General features: G+C 38.8%; 1 protein-coding gene across 31 annotated transcripts in view; it reads left to right on the plus strand.

Annotated features, from left to right (window-relative positions):
* The window catches only part of LOC112250130 (triadin), a 67,580-nt gene that overhangs the window by 37,609 nt on the left and 14,365 nt on the right, over positions 1 to 15,606 (plus strand). For 23 of the 31 annotated variants that reach the window (XR_006083386.1, XR_006083385.1, XM_042321674.1 and 20 more), the window contains 25 exons: positions 2 to 46; positions 168 to 209; positions 433 to 489; positions 2,809 to 2,856; positions 3,868 to 4,182; positions 4,484 to 4,531; positions 4,618 to 4,656; positions 4,872 to 4,907; positions 4,986 to 5,033; positions 5,119 to 5,166; positions 5,400 to 5,435; positions 5,522 to 5,569; positions 5,660 to 5,707; positions 11,306 to 11,353; positions 11,457 to 11,495; positions 11,573 to 11,641; positions 11,859 to 12,002; positions 12,118 to 12,153; positions 12,287 to 12,313; positions 12,430 to 12,477; positions 12,577 to 12,615; positions 12,693 to 12,761; positions 12,910 to 12,957; positions 15,394 to 15,441; positions 15,541 to 15,579. Coding sequence is in view for 29 of the 31 variants with exons in the window: in XM_042321674.1 (XP_042177608.1) it covers positions 2 to 46; positions 168 to 209; positions 433 to 489; positions 2,809 to 2,856; positions 3,868 to 4,182; positions 4,484 to 4,531; positions 4,618 to 4,656; positions 4,872 to 4,907; positions 4,986 to 5,033; positions 5,119 to 5,166; positions 5,400 to 5,435; positions 5,522 to 5,569; positions 5,660 to 5,707; positions 11,306 to 11,353; positions 11,457 to 11,495; positions 11,573 to 11,641; positions 11,859 to 12,002; positions 12,118 to 12,153; positions 12,287 to 12,313; positions 12,430 to 12,477; positions 12,577 to 12,615; positions 12,693 to 12,761; positions 12,910 to 12,957; positions 15,394 to 15,441; positions 15,541 to 15,579 (1,512 nt within the window). In the remaining 2 variants the exon portion in view is untranslated. The remainder of the gene's footprint in view (position 1; positions 47 to 167; positions 210 to 432; positions 490 to 2,808; positions 2,857 to 3,867; positions 4,183 to 4,483; positions 4,532 to 4,617; positions 4,657 to 4,871; positions 4,908 to 4,985; positions 5,034 to 5,118; positions 5,167 to 5,399; positions 5,436 to 5,521; positions 5,570 to 5,659; positions 5,708 to 11,305; positions 11,354 to 11,456; positions 11,496 to 11,572; positions 11,642 to 11,858; positions 12,003 to 12,117; positions 12,154 to 12,286; positions 12,314 to 12,429; positions 12,478 to 12,576; positions 12,616 to 12,692; positions 12,762 to 12,909; positions 12,958 to 15,393; positions 15,442 to 15,540; positions 15,580 to 15,606) is intronic. The other 8 variants (XM_042321656.1, XM_042321658.1, XM_042321664.1 and 5 more) reach the window with 8 other exon arrangements.

Genomic DNA, 15,606 nt, shown 5'->3' on the forward strand with positions numbered 1-15,606 from the left:
GAACTCAGACTTAAAAAGGAAGAGAAGGAGAAGTCCACAAAGAAAGGTAACTCTGTCATGCATTAATTAAAGCTTTTTTTAAGAGTCAGAGTCTGTACCAGGACTTGTGTCATGTTTGTCCAACACCTCATGTCTTTATTTCTGTCCTCTTTTCATCATATTATCAGATTCTCAACATGTAGATGCGGGGGTACCTGCACCTGCACCAGGTAAATGTGTCTTCTTCATGATACCGTTCAGATAGCACTGTCTCATCTCAGGACACATTGCAATACGAGGGAACATCCAGTAGACAAGAATCAATCCACATTTTGAGTATGTTGTCTTTCTATCATGTACATTGAAACACTATTTCAAGCCACAGATTATTCAATACATTGACATTTCATAGCATGCATGTTCTGTATGAATGTGTGATGTTGTATGTTGTAGTTCCCACCTGTCAACCCACACCAGTCTACTGGCCATCATCACCTCCTGGCTGGTATCGTAAGTATGCACTAACGCTCTGAAGCACCTCCTAAATATACTGTATAACAATAGTAATAATAATAATAACTTTATTATTTGCTTCATACATATTCACATCGGTGGTAATTGTTGTTCTGTATACTGCATGTCACTCTTCTATTACAGTAATAATACCATCCTTCATACATTCCTTAATATGTCCTGTATATGTCTACTATAATACGTTGTGTGTATGTTCCGTATATGTCCTGTATATATCCAGTATAATATGTCCTGTATATATCCTGTATATGTCCAGTATAAAATGTCCTGTAAATATCCTGCATTTGTCCAGTAAAATATGTCCTGTACATGTTCTGTATAATTTCTCCTGTTTATGTTCTGTATATGTCCCGTGTAAAATGTCCTGTAAATATCATGTATATGTCCAGTATATTTCCAGTAAAATATGTCCAGTATATTTCCAGTATAATATGTCCTGTATATGTCCAGTATAATATGTCCAGTATATTTCCAGTATAATATGTCCAGTATATTTCAGTATAATATGTCCAGTATATTTCAGTATAATATGTCCAGTATATTTCCAGTATAATATGTCCAGTATATTTCCAGTATAATATGTCCTGTATATTTCCAGTATAATATGTCCAGTATATTTCCAGTATAATATGTCCAGTATATTTCCAGTATAATATGTCCTGTATATATCCAGTATAATATGTCCTGTATATGTCCAGTATAATATGTCCTGTATATATCCAGTATAATATGTCCTGTATATGTCCAGTATAATATGTCCAGTATATTTCCAGTATAATATGTCCTGTATATATCAGTATAATATGTCCTGTATATGTCCAGTATAATATGTCCAGTATATTTCCAGTATAATATGTCCAGTATATTTCCAGTATAATATGTCCAGTATATTTCCAGTATAATATGTCCAGTATATTTCCAGTATAATATGTCCAGTATATTTCCAGTATAATATGTCCTGTATATATCCAGTATAATATGTCCTGTATATGTCCAGTATAATATGTCCTGTATATATCCAGTATAATATGTCCTGTATATGTCCAGTATAATATGTCCTGTATATATCCAGTATAATATGTCCTGTATATATCCAGTATAATATGTCCTGTATATATCCTGTATATGTCCAGTATAAAATGTCCTGTAAATATCATGTATATGTCCAGTATATTTCCAGTAAAATATGTCCAGTATATTTCCAGTATAATATGTCCTGTATATGTCCAGTATAATATGTCCAGTATATTTCCAGTATAATATGTCCAGTATAATATGTCCAGTATAATATGTCCAGTATAATATATCCTGTATATGTCCAGTATAATATATCCTGTATATTTCCAGTATAATATGTCCTGTATAATATGTCCAGTATAATATGTCCTGTATATGTCCAGTATAATATGTCCAGTATATTTCCAGTATAATATGTCCAGTATATTTCCAGTATAATATGTCCTGTATATGTCCAGTATAATATGTCCAGTATATTTCCAGTATAATATGTCCAGTATAATATGTCCAGTATAATATGTCCAGTATAATATATCCTGTATATGTCCAGTATAATATATCCTGTATATTTCCAGTATAATATGTCCTGTATATGTGCAGTATAATATGTCCAGTATAATATGTCCAGTATAATATGTCCAGTATAATATGTCCAGTATAATATGTCCTGTATATGTCCAGTATAATATGTCCAGTATAATATGTCCAGTATAATATGTCCTGTATATGTCCAGTATAATATGTCCAGTATAATATGTCCAGTATAATATGTCCTGTATATGTCCAGTATAATATGTCCAGTATAATATGTCTACTATAATATGTCCTGTATATGTCCAGTATAATATGTCCAGTATAATATGTCTACTATAATATGTCCAGTATAATATGTCCAGGTTAATATATCCTGTTTATGTCCAGTATAATATGTCCTGTTTATGTCCAGTATAATATGTCCTGTATATGTCCAGTATAATATGTCCTGTATATGTCCAGTATAATATATCCTGAATATGTCCAGTATAATATGTCCTGTATATGTCCAGTATAATATGTCTACTATAATATGTCCTGTATATGTCCAGTATAATATGTCCAGTATAATATGTCTACTATAATATGTCCAGTATAATATGTCCTGTTTATGTCCAGTATAATATGTCCTGTATATGTCCAGTATAATATATCCTGAATATGTCCAGTATAATATGTCCTGTATATGTCCAGTATAGTATGTCCTTCTCAAACCTGACTGAAAATAATCCATTTATCTTCCAGTGCATCACATATTCACAGACAATCCATTCCCACCTACAACTATGACAGGTATTTGGTATTATTTTAATTATTTCCAATTAGGTAATTAATTGCTAACATTAACACTATTTAAATGTGTCTGACATGTCTGCAGAGCTCTGTGTTGTAATTATGGCCAGGAGTTCATCCTGAGCATATAACTAGACCAATAAAACCTCCGACCCTACTTCACAGCCTTTTCCACACCCACCATTTACTGTACAGATTTAGGATCTTAATTTGAGCCAATGTTCTATAGCAGGAAAATAATATTGCAGTAACAGGAAATTAGAGTTATTATATAGATTACAATTCATGTACATTTTTGTAAGGGTTGGTGCCTTTACATAAGGGAAAATCCACTGAAATTTCAAAGTGGAAATTGCAAACTTCAGAAGCCTTTTTTTAAACCAAAAAACAATAAACTACAAGTTTGAAATGTCCTTCATTGCAACAATGTTCTCCTGCAACAGGGTGATCAAATTAAGATTCTACATCTGTATGTCTTTATGTCCTTGTATAGGTTTCTAATTATTATCTCTTGGTAAACATGGATGTATTGTTAACAATAACCATTTTGAAAATACTAAAGATCTCCATCTTTAAGTTGCTCTGCCCAATGTTCCTTTATTGTCCTATTGTGTCAGTAGCTCCTCTGGTTACATTTCCCAGCAGTTTCCTGGTGTGTCTCACCAAAAAGGTCTTGTGATTACAACTTAAAACAAACAGTAGACATATACTGTACATTTTCTAAATAAATATCAACAATATGCCCTATATTATTTTAAAATACATTCTGTCTTATTAATGACTTTTATAACTTTACCAAGTGTGCAATGAAAAGACACTGTAATGGGAAGTTAATTGATCTGTCTTCCTGCTGTTTAACCTTATTTAACACACCTTGTTTTTTTCCTTGTGGCTCAACACCTCAGATACTTTTTTCTCCTTGTCATCAGATGCCATTTTAATTGGCTAATATGTTTGATTCACATGTTTTATCCTAAGTTGCATTATACACGAATGTACAACTTTTTTCAGCATCTCCACTGCATATTCCAACAGCTCATCCAACTCAGTCATTTTATCAAGCTCCTCCAGCGTATCAAGTTTATCAAGCTCCTCCAGCTCAACCAGCAGCTCTAGTTCAACCAGCAGAACCAGCACCTGCACCAGCTACTCAACCAGCTGAACCAGCACCTGCACCAGCTACTCAACCAGCTGAACCAGCACCTGCACCAGCTACTCAACCAGCTGAACCAGCACCTGCACCAGCTGAACCAGCAACTCAACCAACTGAACCAGCACCAGCACCTGGACTTGCACCGACAACTCAACCAGCTTCATGGACTCAAGGTAGTTATTCTCTCAGAACTTAAGCTCTAACTTAGTTGGTAATATTTGAACTACAAGGTAATTTTCACTAAAGGGACAGAGTGCTTGCAAATCAAATGTATATTATAAAATAAAATATAATAAAATGTATGTATATTGCTTTTCCACGCAGATAGACATAATACCTTGTGAGGAAAACAGTAATCTTCTGTTCTCTCCATGTAAATGAAAATGCTCATATCTGATGTCCTATTTCGATTTATTGACCCTTGATACTGTACTTGAAAGGATACTCTTAACAGATGTTGTTTTGTCATTGAAGAACCACAGGCTCCCAAAGAAAAGCAGAAGGCTGGCACCATAAAGAAGGGTATGGACATATTGTATTGATTCAAAGGGATACACTTACATAACTTGTTCTTGTTTGATCTGAACACATTATTTTTTAACCCTCAGTTCCAAAGGAAAAGACCAAGGCAGCTGCCCCAAAGAAGGGTAAGAGACTCTCTACATACCAAATCATCCTTCACACTTACTGAAAACATGTACTGAATATATACTATTATGCAAATGCACTCAACAGTAAGGGTTTCAGTGTTAGAAGTTACCTAAGGTAAAGGTAATATAGCTGCTTAGAAGTGTTACACCAAAGCATACACACATCAATAAGATTTTCTACTGATATTTTGTCAATAATGTATTTTTTCCAGAGCCAGAGCCCCCTAAAGAAAAAGTTAAGAAGCAAGGTAACAATTTGTACAGTTGAACTGTATCATTACTTTCTGTATTTGAATACAGTTATTATCTCTTGCCTTGTATTCTAGACGCTGTGGTGTCCAAAGAGAAGGTCAAACCAGCTGTTGTAAAGAAAGGTACAGATTTCGTAGTGCATTATTAATATCATACTGCATGCTTGACTTTTATTGGAAGATATTGAGCATGATATTGTCATTCCAGAAGCTGTTGTCTCCAAAGAAAAGACAAAACCTACCACAATGAAGAAAGGTACTTTATTGCATGTTGTAATAATATTACACCTAACATTAGCTAGCGAGCTAATGTTAGCTAGCTAATAGTATACTTTAACTTGAAATGTAAATGCACTCAACGGTAAGGGTTTCAGTGTTAGAAGTTACCTAAGGTAAAGGTAATATAGCTGCTTAGAAGTGTTACACCAAAGCATACACACATCAATAAGATTTTCTACTGATATTTTGTCAATAATGTATTTTTTCCAGAGCCAGAGCTCCCTAAAGAAAAAGTTAAGAAGCAAGGTAACAATTTGTACAGTTGAACTGCATCATTGCTTTCTGTATTTGAATACAGTTACATAGTTTATATCTCTTGCCTTGTATTCTAGACGCTGTGGTGTCCAAAGAGAAGGTCAAACCAGCTGTTGTAAAGAAAGGTACAGATTTTGTAGTGCATTATTAATATCATACTGCATGCTTGACTTTTATTGAAAAATATTGAGCATTTGATGATGTTGTCATTCCAGAAGCTGTTGTCTCCAAAGAAAAGACAAAACCTACCACAGTGAAGAAAGGTACTTTATTGCATGTTGTAATAATATTACACCTAACGTTAGCTAGCGAGCTAATGTTAGCTAGCTAATAGTATACTTTAACTTGAAATGAAAATTATTTTCTGACAAAATTAGAAACGTGTAATATCTGAAAATGTAGCTAGCTAGACTATCTTGCCCGTATACATGGATGGACATTTCTCCCTCTCTGTCACAGATGCCATGGTTGCCCTTAGTTTGAAGATGTAAGCCATGGTTGCCCTTAGTTTGAAGATGTAATTTCGAGACAGGTGTTTTATACAACAGCCTTCTGTGTTTTCTCTTTTTGACTCACTTTGCATATTTGCAATCAAACGGCAGAATTTTATCCATATCCTTAGCTATCATTAACCAATTCCACCGGGCATTCTACTGATTTCAAAACAAGTCCGAACAAAAACTAAGCCATGAGGTCAAAGAGCTCCGAGATAGGATTGTGTCGAGGCACAGATCTGGGGAAGGGTACAAAAACATTTCTGCAGCATTGAACATCCCAAAGAACCCAGTGGCCTCCATCATTCTTAAATGGAAGAAGTTTGGAACCACCAAGACTCTTCCTAGAGCTGGCCGCCCAGCAAAACTGGTCAGGGGGGTAAGCAAGAACCTGATGATCACTCTGACAGAGCTCTAGAGTACCTATTTGGCGATGGGAGAACCTTCCAGAAGGACAACCATCTCAGCAGCACTCCACCAATCAGAGCTTTATGGTAGAGTGGCCAGACTGAAGCCACTCTTCAGTAAAAGGCACATGACAGCCGGCTTGGAGTATGCCAAAAGGCACCTAAAGACTCTCAGACCATGAGAAACAAGATTCTCTGGTCTGATGAAACCAAGATTGAACTCTTTGACGATGAATGCCAAGCGTCACGTCTGGAGGAAACCTGGCACCATCCCAACGGTGAAGCCTTTACAACTGGACTACCGACGTTATCTGCCCGAGGGAGTTATCCGGCTGGCTCCTGTGTCGCGACGTTACCTGAACGCCCATCTTCGGTCCGCTAATCGTTAGCTGTCTTATCGGCTGCTATCTGAATAGACCTATCGGAATATTTATTTTATTTTTTATTTTTTATTTTTTCTTGGGCCTCTATAACTATATCTATTGTTTGTTTTTTTGCGAATTGGATTGATCCCCTCTACCACACGGAACCCCACTAATCCTACCGATGGAAACACACGAGGTGGCTAACCTCCATCCTATGCTAGCTTGCTACCGATGGCCCGGCTAGCTGTCTGAATCGCCGTGACCCCAACCAACCTCACTACTCACTGGACCCTTTTGATCACTCGACCAAGCATGCCTCTCCTTAATGTCAATATGCCTTATCCATTGCTGTTCTGGTTAGTATTTATTGGCTTATTTCACTGTAGAGCCTCTAGTCCTGCTCACTATACCTTATCCAACCTATTAGTTCCACCACCCACACATGCAATGACATCTCCTGGTTTCAATGATGTTTCTAGAAACAATATCTCTCTCATCATCACTTAATACCTATGTTTACCTCCACTGTATTCACATCCTACCATACCTTTGTCTGTACATTATACCTTGAAGCTATTTTATCGCCCCCAGAAACCTCCTTTTACTCTCTGTTCCAGACGTTCTAGATGACCAATTCTCATTGCTTTTAGCTGTACCCTTGTCCTACTCCTCCTCTGTTCCTCTGGCGATGTAGAGGTGAATTCAGGCCCTGCAGTGCCTAGCTCCACTCCTATTCCCCAGGTGCTCTCTTTTGATGACTTCTGTAACCGTAATAGCCTTGGTTTCATGCATGTTAACATTAGAAGCCTCCTCCCTACGTTTGTTTTATTCACTGCTTTAGCACACTCTGCCAACCCGGATGTTCTAGCTGTGTCTGAATCCTGGCTTAGGAAGACCACCAAAAATTCTGAAATTTTCATTCCAAACTACAACATTTTCAGACAAGATAGAACTGCCAAAGGGGGCGGTGTTGTAATCTACTGCAAAGATAGCCTGCAGAGTTCTGTCCTACTATCCAGGTCTGTACCCAAACAATTTGAACTTCTACTTTTAAAAATCCACCTCTCTAAAAACAAGTCTCTCACCGTTGCCACCTGCTATAGACCACCCTCTGCCCCCAGCTGTGCTCTGGACACCATATGTGAACTGATTGCCCCCCATCTATCTTCAGAGCTTGTGCTGCTAGGCGACCTAAACTAGAACATGCTTAACACCCCAGCCATCCTACAATCTAAGCTTGATGCCCTCAATCTCACACAAATTATCAATGAACCTACCAGGTACCTCCCCAAAGCCTTAAACACGGGCACCCTCATAGATATCATTCTAACCAACTTGCCCTCTAAATAAACCTCTGCTGTCTTCAACCAAGATCTCAGCGATCACTGCCTCATTGCCTGCATCCGTAATGGGTCAGCGGTCAAACGACCTCCACTCATCACTGTCAAATGCCTTCCTAACCATCTTAAATAAGCATGCCCCATTCAAGAAATTTAGAACCAGGAACAGATATAGCCCTTGGTTCTCCCCAGACCTGACTGCCCTTAACCAACACAAAAACATCCTATGGCATTCTGCATTAGCATCGAACAGCCCCCGTGATATGCAGCTGTTCAGGGAAGCTAGAAACCATTATACACAGGCAGTTAGAAAAGCCAAGGCTAGCTTTTTCAAGCAGAAATTTGCTTCCTGCAACACTAACTCAAAAAAGTTCTGGGACACTGTAAAGTCCATAGAGAATAAGAACACCTCCTCCTAGCTGCCCACTGCACTGAAGATAGGAAACACTGTCACCACTGATAAATCCACTATAATTGAGAATTTCAAAAAGCATTTTTCTACGGCTGGCCATGCTTTCCACCTGGCTACCCCTACCCCGGTCAACAGCACTGCACCTCCCCCAGCAACTCGCCCAAGCCTTCCCCATTTCTCCTTCTCCCAAATCCAGTCAGCTGATGTTCTGAAAGAGCTGCAAAATCTGGACCCCTACAAATCAGCCGGGCTAGACAATCTGGACCCTTTCTTTCTAAAATGATCCTCCGAAATTGTTGCCACCCCTATTACTAGCCTGTTCAACCTCTCTTTCGTGTCATCTGAGATTCCCAAAGATTGGAAAGCAGCTGCGGTCTTCCCCCTTCAAAGGGGGGGACACTCTTGACCCAAACTGCTACAGACCTATATCTATCCTACCCTGCCTTTCTAAGGTCTTCGAAAGCCAAGTCAACAAACAGATTACCGACCATTTCGAATCTCACCATACCTTCTCTGCTATGCAATCTGGTTTCAGAGCTGGTCATGGGTGCACCTCAGCCACGCTCAAGGTCCTAAACGACATCTTAACCGCCATCGATAAGAAACATTACTGTGCAGCCGTATTCATTGATCTGGCCAAGGCTTTCGACTCTGTCAATCACCACATCCTCATCGGCAGACTCGACAGCCTTGGTTTCTCAAATGATTGCCTCGCCTGGTTCACCAACTACTTCTCTGATAGAGTTCAGTGTGTCAAATCGGAGGGTCTGCTGTCTCTATGGGGGTGCCACAGGGTTCAATTCTTGGACCGACTCTCCTCTCTGTATACATCAATGATGTCGCTCTTGCTGCTGGTGAGTCTTTGATCCACCTCTACGCAGACGACACCATTCTGTATACTTCTGGCCCTTCTTTGGACACTGTGTTAACAACCCTCCAGGCAAGCTTCAATGGCATACAACTCTCCTTCCGTGGCCTCCAATTGCTCTTAAATACAAGTCAAACTAAATGCATGCTCTTCAACCGATCGCTGCCTGCACCTGCTCGCCTGTCCAACATTACTACTCTGGATGGCTCTGACTTAGAATACGTGGACAACTACAAATACCTAGGTGTCTGGTTAGACTGTAAACTCTCCTTCCAGACCCACATCAAACATCTCCAATCCAAAGTTAAATCTAAAATTGGCTTCCTATTTCGCAACAAAGCATCCTTCACTCATGCTGCCAAACATACCCTTGTAAAGCTGACCATCCTACTAATCCTTGACTTTGGCGATGTCATTTACAAAATAGCCTCCAATACCCTACTCAACCAATTGGATGCAGTCTATCACAGTGCAATCCGTTTTGTCACCAAAGCCCCATATACTACCCACCATTGCGACCTGTACGCTCTCGTTGGCTGGCCCTCGCTTCATACTCATCGCCAAACCCACTGGCTCCATGTCATCTACAAGACCCTGCTAGGTAAAGTCCCCCCTTATCTCAGCTCGCTGGTCACCATAGCATCACCCACCTGTAGCACGCGCTCCAGCAGGTATATCTCTCTGGTCACCCCCAAAACCAATTCTTTCTTTGGCCGCCTCTCCTTCCAGTTCTCTGCTGCCAATGACTGGAACGAACTACAATAATCTCTGAAACTGGAAACACTTATCTCCCTCACTAGCTTTAAGCACCAACTGTCAGAGCAGCTCACAGATTCCTGCACCTGTACATAGCCCACCTATAATTTAGCCCAAACAACTACCTCTTTCCATACTGTATTTATTTGATTGATTTATTCATTTTGCTCCTTTGCACCCCATTATTTGTATTTCTACTTTGCACATTATTCCACTGCAAATCTAACATTCCAGTGTTTTACTTGCTATATTGTATTTACTTTGCCACCATGGCCTTTTTTTTGCCTTAACCTCCCTTATTTCACCTCATTTGCTCACATCGTATATAGACTTGTTTATACTGTATTATTGACTGTATGTTTGTTTTACTCCATGTGTAACTCTGTGTCGTTGTATGTGTCAAACTGCTTTGCTTTATCTTGGCCAGGTCGCAATTGTAAATGAGAACTTGTTCTCAACTTGCCTACCTGGTTAAAGGTGAAATAAAAAAATAAAAAATAAATAAAGCACGGTGGTGGCAGCATCATGCTGTGGGGACATTGTTTATTGGCAGGGACTGGGAGACTAATCAGGATCAAGGGAAAGATGAACGGAGCAAAGAACAGAGAGATCCTTGATGAAACCCCGCTCCAGAGAGCTCAGGACCTCAACCTGTGGTAAAGGTTCACCTTCCAACAGGACAACGACCCAAAGCAAACAGCCAAGACAACACAAGAGTGGCTTCGGGACAAGTCTCTGAATGTCCTTGAGTGGACATGAACCCGATCAAACATCTCTGGAGAGAACTGAAAATAGCTGTTCAGCGACACTCCCCATCCAACCTGGCAGAGAAGAATTCGAGTAACTCTCCAACTACAGCTTGTGCAAAGCTTGTACCGTCATACCCAAGAAGACTTGAGGCTGTAATCATGGCCAAAGGTGCTTCAACAAAGTACTGAGTAAAGGGTCTGAATACTTATGTAAATGTGATATTTCTTATTTTTTTTCATAAAATGGCAACAATTCTTTTTTAAACAGTTTTTGATTTGTAATTTTGTGGTATTGTGTGTAGATTGATGAGGGAAAAAACTATTTAATCAATTTTAGAATAAGGCTGTAACGTAAAACATTTGTAAATAGTGAAGGGGTCTAAATACTTTCCTAAGGCACTGTATACATTTTCCTTTAAAGGTTGTTCACTTGGTGAAATGACATGTTTGGTCTGTGTTCTTTGTTTCAGAGGTTGTTGTTTCCAAAGATAAAGCTAAAACAACAGCTGCCAAGAAAGGTAACAAATATATTTAGTTGCTATGGGATTCACAATGCAACATTGAGTTGTATAAATACTGTATTTTGAATGATGAGCATATTATGTATTTTCATTGTTTCAGAGCCTGTGGGAAAGGACAAAATAACTCCTACGAAGAAAGGTAACAAGAACTTACATCAAGTTATTCCAGTTGATGAATTAACATATATTCTAACTGTGGATATATTATGGTTTTAGAGCCTGCAATCTCCAAAGAAAAAGTGAAGACAAACACTACCAAGACAACCACAAGCACTTCCAAGAAAGGTAATATTGTATTTCACAGATGTTAACTTGAGTAGATGCTTACTATTAGTTGTAGTGAAACGCTTCTCACATGTCTTGTTTATCTCGGTCGCTTGTAAAGAATGGTATAGCGCTTCTTAATCCCCACTTGTCTTAATTAACTTTTTCAATCAAGGTGATTATTATTGTTATGCTTTATGAGTACATAATGTAATAATTTAATTTGTCTCTGCACCAGTTGTTTCAGAACCTGAGCCCCTAAAGGAGAAAGCCACTCCGAGAGTCCCCACTATGAGGAAAGGGAACCACACTAATGTAGTGGTGCCAATGGTAAAAGCCATGGCTAGAGTTGTCGCTATAAGACCCATCCCTACAACAAAAGGTAACCAAACAGCAATGCAAAAGTTCATCAAACTAAATATAGATTATTTTCAGTTAGATACAATGACAATTGTAAACATGCTGTTTAACTGTTTTAACACTTTTATCTCCTGCAGTGACAGAGGAGAAGCTATCCAAAGAACCTGAGACAGGTAAAATGTATCCGTCGTAATGGTGTGTAGGGCAGAAATATTATACAAACAAGGATATCGTCTTTCATTTTTAAAATCTTGCATGTAATTTACTGAATAATAAATAAATCAAAATGTTTTCCATCACCAAAAGAGAAAACAAAAGCGGCAGAGAAAAAAGGTGTGAATAATTTCAGTGTTTTGAGTGGATTTATTTCCAGACATGTTACATACGTTTTCCTTTTAGAGTTGTTCAGTGGGTGAAATTACGTGTTTGGTCTGTGTTCTTTGTTTCAGAGGTTGTTGTTTCCGAAGATAATGGTAAAACAACAGCTGCCAAGAAAGGTAACAAATATAGTTGCTATGGGATTCACAATGCAACATTGAGTTGTATGAATACTGTATTTTGAATGATGAGCATATTTTGCATTTTCATTGTTTCAGAGCCTGTGGAAAAGGGCAAAATAACTCCTACAAAGAAAGGTAACAAGAACTTAGATCAAGTTATTTAATTTGATGAATTAACATATATTCTAACTGTGGATGTATTATGGTTTTAGAGCCTGCAATCTCCAAAGAAAAAGACAAGACAAGCACTACCAAGACAACCACAAGCACTTCCAAGAATGGTAATACTGTTTTTCACAAATGTTAACTTGAGTAGATGATTACTATTAGTTGTAGTTAAAAGCTTGTGGTTTTGTAGTACATTATTAATAACTTAACTGCATGCTTGACTTTTATTGGAAAATATTGAGCATGATGTTTTCATTCCAGAAGCTGTTGTCTCCAAAGAAAAGACAAAACCTATCACAATGAAGAAAGGTACTTTATTGCATGTTGTAATAATATTACACCTAACGTTAGCTAGCGAGCTAATGTTAGCTAGCTAATAATATACTTTAACTTGAAATGAAAACAAATTAGAAACATGCAATATCTGAAAATGTAGCTAGCTAGACTATCTTACCCGTCGTATACATGGATGGATGTTTCTCCCTCTCTGTCACGGATGCCATGGTTGCCCTTAGTTTGAAGATGTAATCCGGAGACAGGTGTTTATGCAGCAGTCTTCTGTGTTCTCTTTTCAACTTCCTTTCCATATTTGCAATCAAACGGCAGAAATTTCTCCATATCCTTAGACATCATACTCCAATTCCACCGGGCATTCCACTGATTTCAAAACTCGGTCCTCCAGAAAGTGGAGAGCAACACCTTTTCAATTCCACTTTGTGATATCTTTTGAAAAAAGCAGCGTTAGAAAGGATTACCTACACATACTGACCAGCTTCTGTTATAGACAGGAGCGTGCTACATGGCAGACCGATCCGAACTCATCTCTCGGCATGTCCAGCCCACCCATTAACTCAGCCAAACATGCCCAACGGGAAGGTTCCTATCTTTATTTCATGGCTAAACCAACTAGGCTCTTAATTAACAATTGTATTTGTATTTACAGATGGCATACAAGTTTGTTAGAAAGGCACATAAAAGTCCACATGATCCAGAAGGCATTTCTGCCAAAAAACATATTTAGATTTTTTTTTTAAGTGTACATTCAAATGGCTCTCCTGTGAAGTAATGACGCGCAACTTACGCCTAGGCACCGTTTATTTTATACACTGCCTTAGGAAAGTATTCAGACCCCTTGACCTTTTTCCACAGTTTCTTACGTTACAGCTTTATTAAAAAATGTATTAAATAAATAAAAATCCTCAGCAATCTACACACAAAACCCCATAATGGCAGAGCTAAAACAGGTTGTCAGAAATGTTAGCAAATTTTTAAAATCTAAATAACAGAAATACCTTATTTACATAAGTATTCAGACCCTTTGCTATGAGACTCGAAGTTGAGCTCAGGTACATCATGTTTCCATTGATCAGCCTTCAGATGTTTCTACAACTTCATTGGATTTCACCTTTTGGTAAATTCAATTGATTGGACATGATTTGAAAAGGCACACACCTGTCTATATAAGGTCCCACAGTTGACAGTGCACGTCAGAGCAAAAAACAAGCCATGAGGTCGAAGAGCTCCAAGATAGAATTGTGTTGAGGCTCCGATCTGGGGAAGGGTACGAAAACATTTCTGCAGGATTGAACGTCCCCAAGAACACAGCGGCCTCCATCATTCTTGAATGGAAGAAGTATGGAACCACCAAGACTCTTCCTAGAGCTGGTCGCCTGGCCAAACTGAGAAATCAGGGGAGATGGGCCTTGGTCAGGGAGGTGAACAAGAACCCAATGGTCACTCTGATTGAGCTCTAGAGTTACCGTGGCGAAGGGAGAACCTTCTAGAAGGACAACCATCTCGGCAGAACTCCACCAATCATACCTTTATGGTAGAGTGGCCAGACTGAAGTCACTCTTCAATAAAAGGCATATGACAGCTGCTTGTAGTTTGCCAAAAGGCACCTAAAGACTGCCAGACCATGAGAAACAAGATTATCTGGTCTGATGAAACCAAGATTGAACTCTTTGACCTGAATGCCAAGCGTCACATCTGGAGGAAACCTGGCACCATCCCTACGGTGAAGCACGGTGGTGGCAGCATCATGCTGTGGGGACTTTGATCAGCGGCAGGGACTGGGAAACTAGTCCTGATCGAGGGAAAGATGAACAGAGAAAAGTACAGAGAGATCCATGATGAAACCCTACTCCAGAGCGCTCAGGACCTCCAACTGGTGTAAAGGTTCAACTTCCGACATTACAACGTCCCTAAACAAACAGCCAAGACAACATGAAGTGGCTTCATGACAAGTCTCTGAATGTCCATGAGTGGCCCCGCCAGAGACCGGACATGAACCTGATCGAACATCTCTGGAGAGACTTGAAAATAGCTGTGCACCGACACTCCCCATCCAACCTGGCAGAGAAGAATGGGAGAAACTCCCCAACTACAGGTGTGCCAAGCTTGTAGAGTCATACCCAACAATCAAGGCTGTAAACACTGCCAAATGTGCTTCAACAAAGTACTGAGTAAAGGGTCTCAATACTTATGTAAATGTGATATTACATTTACTTTTTATATAAATTGGCAATAAATTCTAAAAACCTATTTTTGATTTGTCATTGCGTGTAGACTGATGAGGGGGGAAAAAAATAATTGAATCAATTTTAGAATAAGCCTATAACTTAATTAGTAAAATGTGGAAATAGTGAAGAGGTCAGAATTATTTCCTTAGTCACTGTATACATTTTCCTTTTAGAGTTGTTCAGTTGGTGAAATTACGTGTTTGGTCTGTGTTCTTTGTTTCAGAGGTTGTTGTTTCCAAAGATAAAGCTAAAACAACAGCTACCAAGAAAGGTAACGAATATAGTTGCTATGGGATTCACAATGTAACATTGAGCTGTATGAATAATGTATTTTGAATGATGAGCATATTATGTATTTTCATTGTTTCAGAGCCTGTGGAAAAGGACAAAATAACTCCTACGAAGAAAGGTAACAAGAACTTAGATCAAGTAATTT

Source organism: Oncorhynchus tshawytscha, linkage group LG05 (genome assembly GCF_018296145.1).
Source record: "Oncorhynchus tshawytscha isolate Ot180627B linkage group LG05, Otsh_v2.0, whole genome shotgun sequence".
Lineage (NCBI taxonomy): Eukaryota > Metazoa > Chordata > Actinopteri > Salmoniformes > Salmonidae > Oncorhynchus > Oncorhynchus tshawytscha.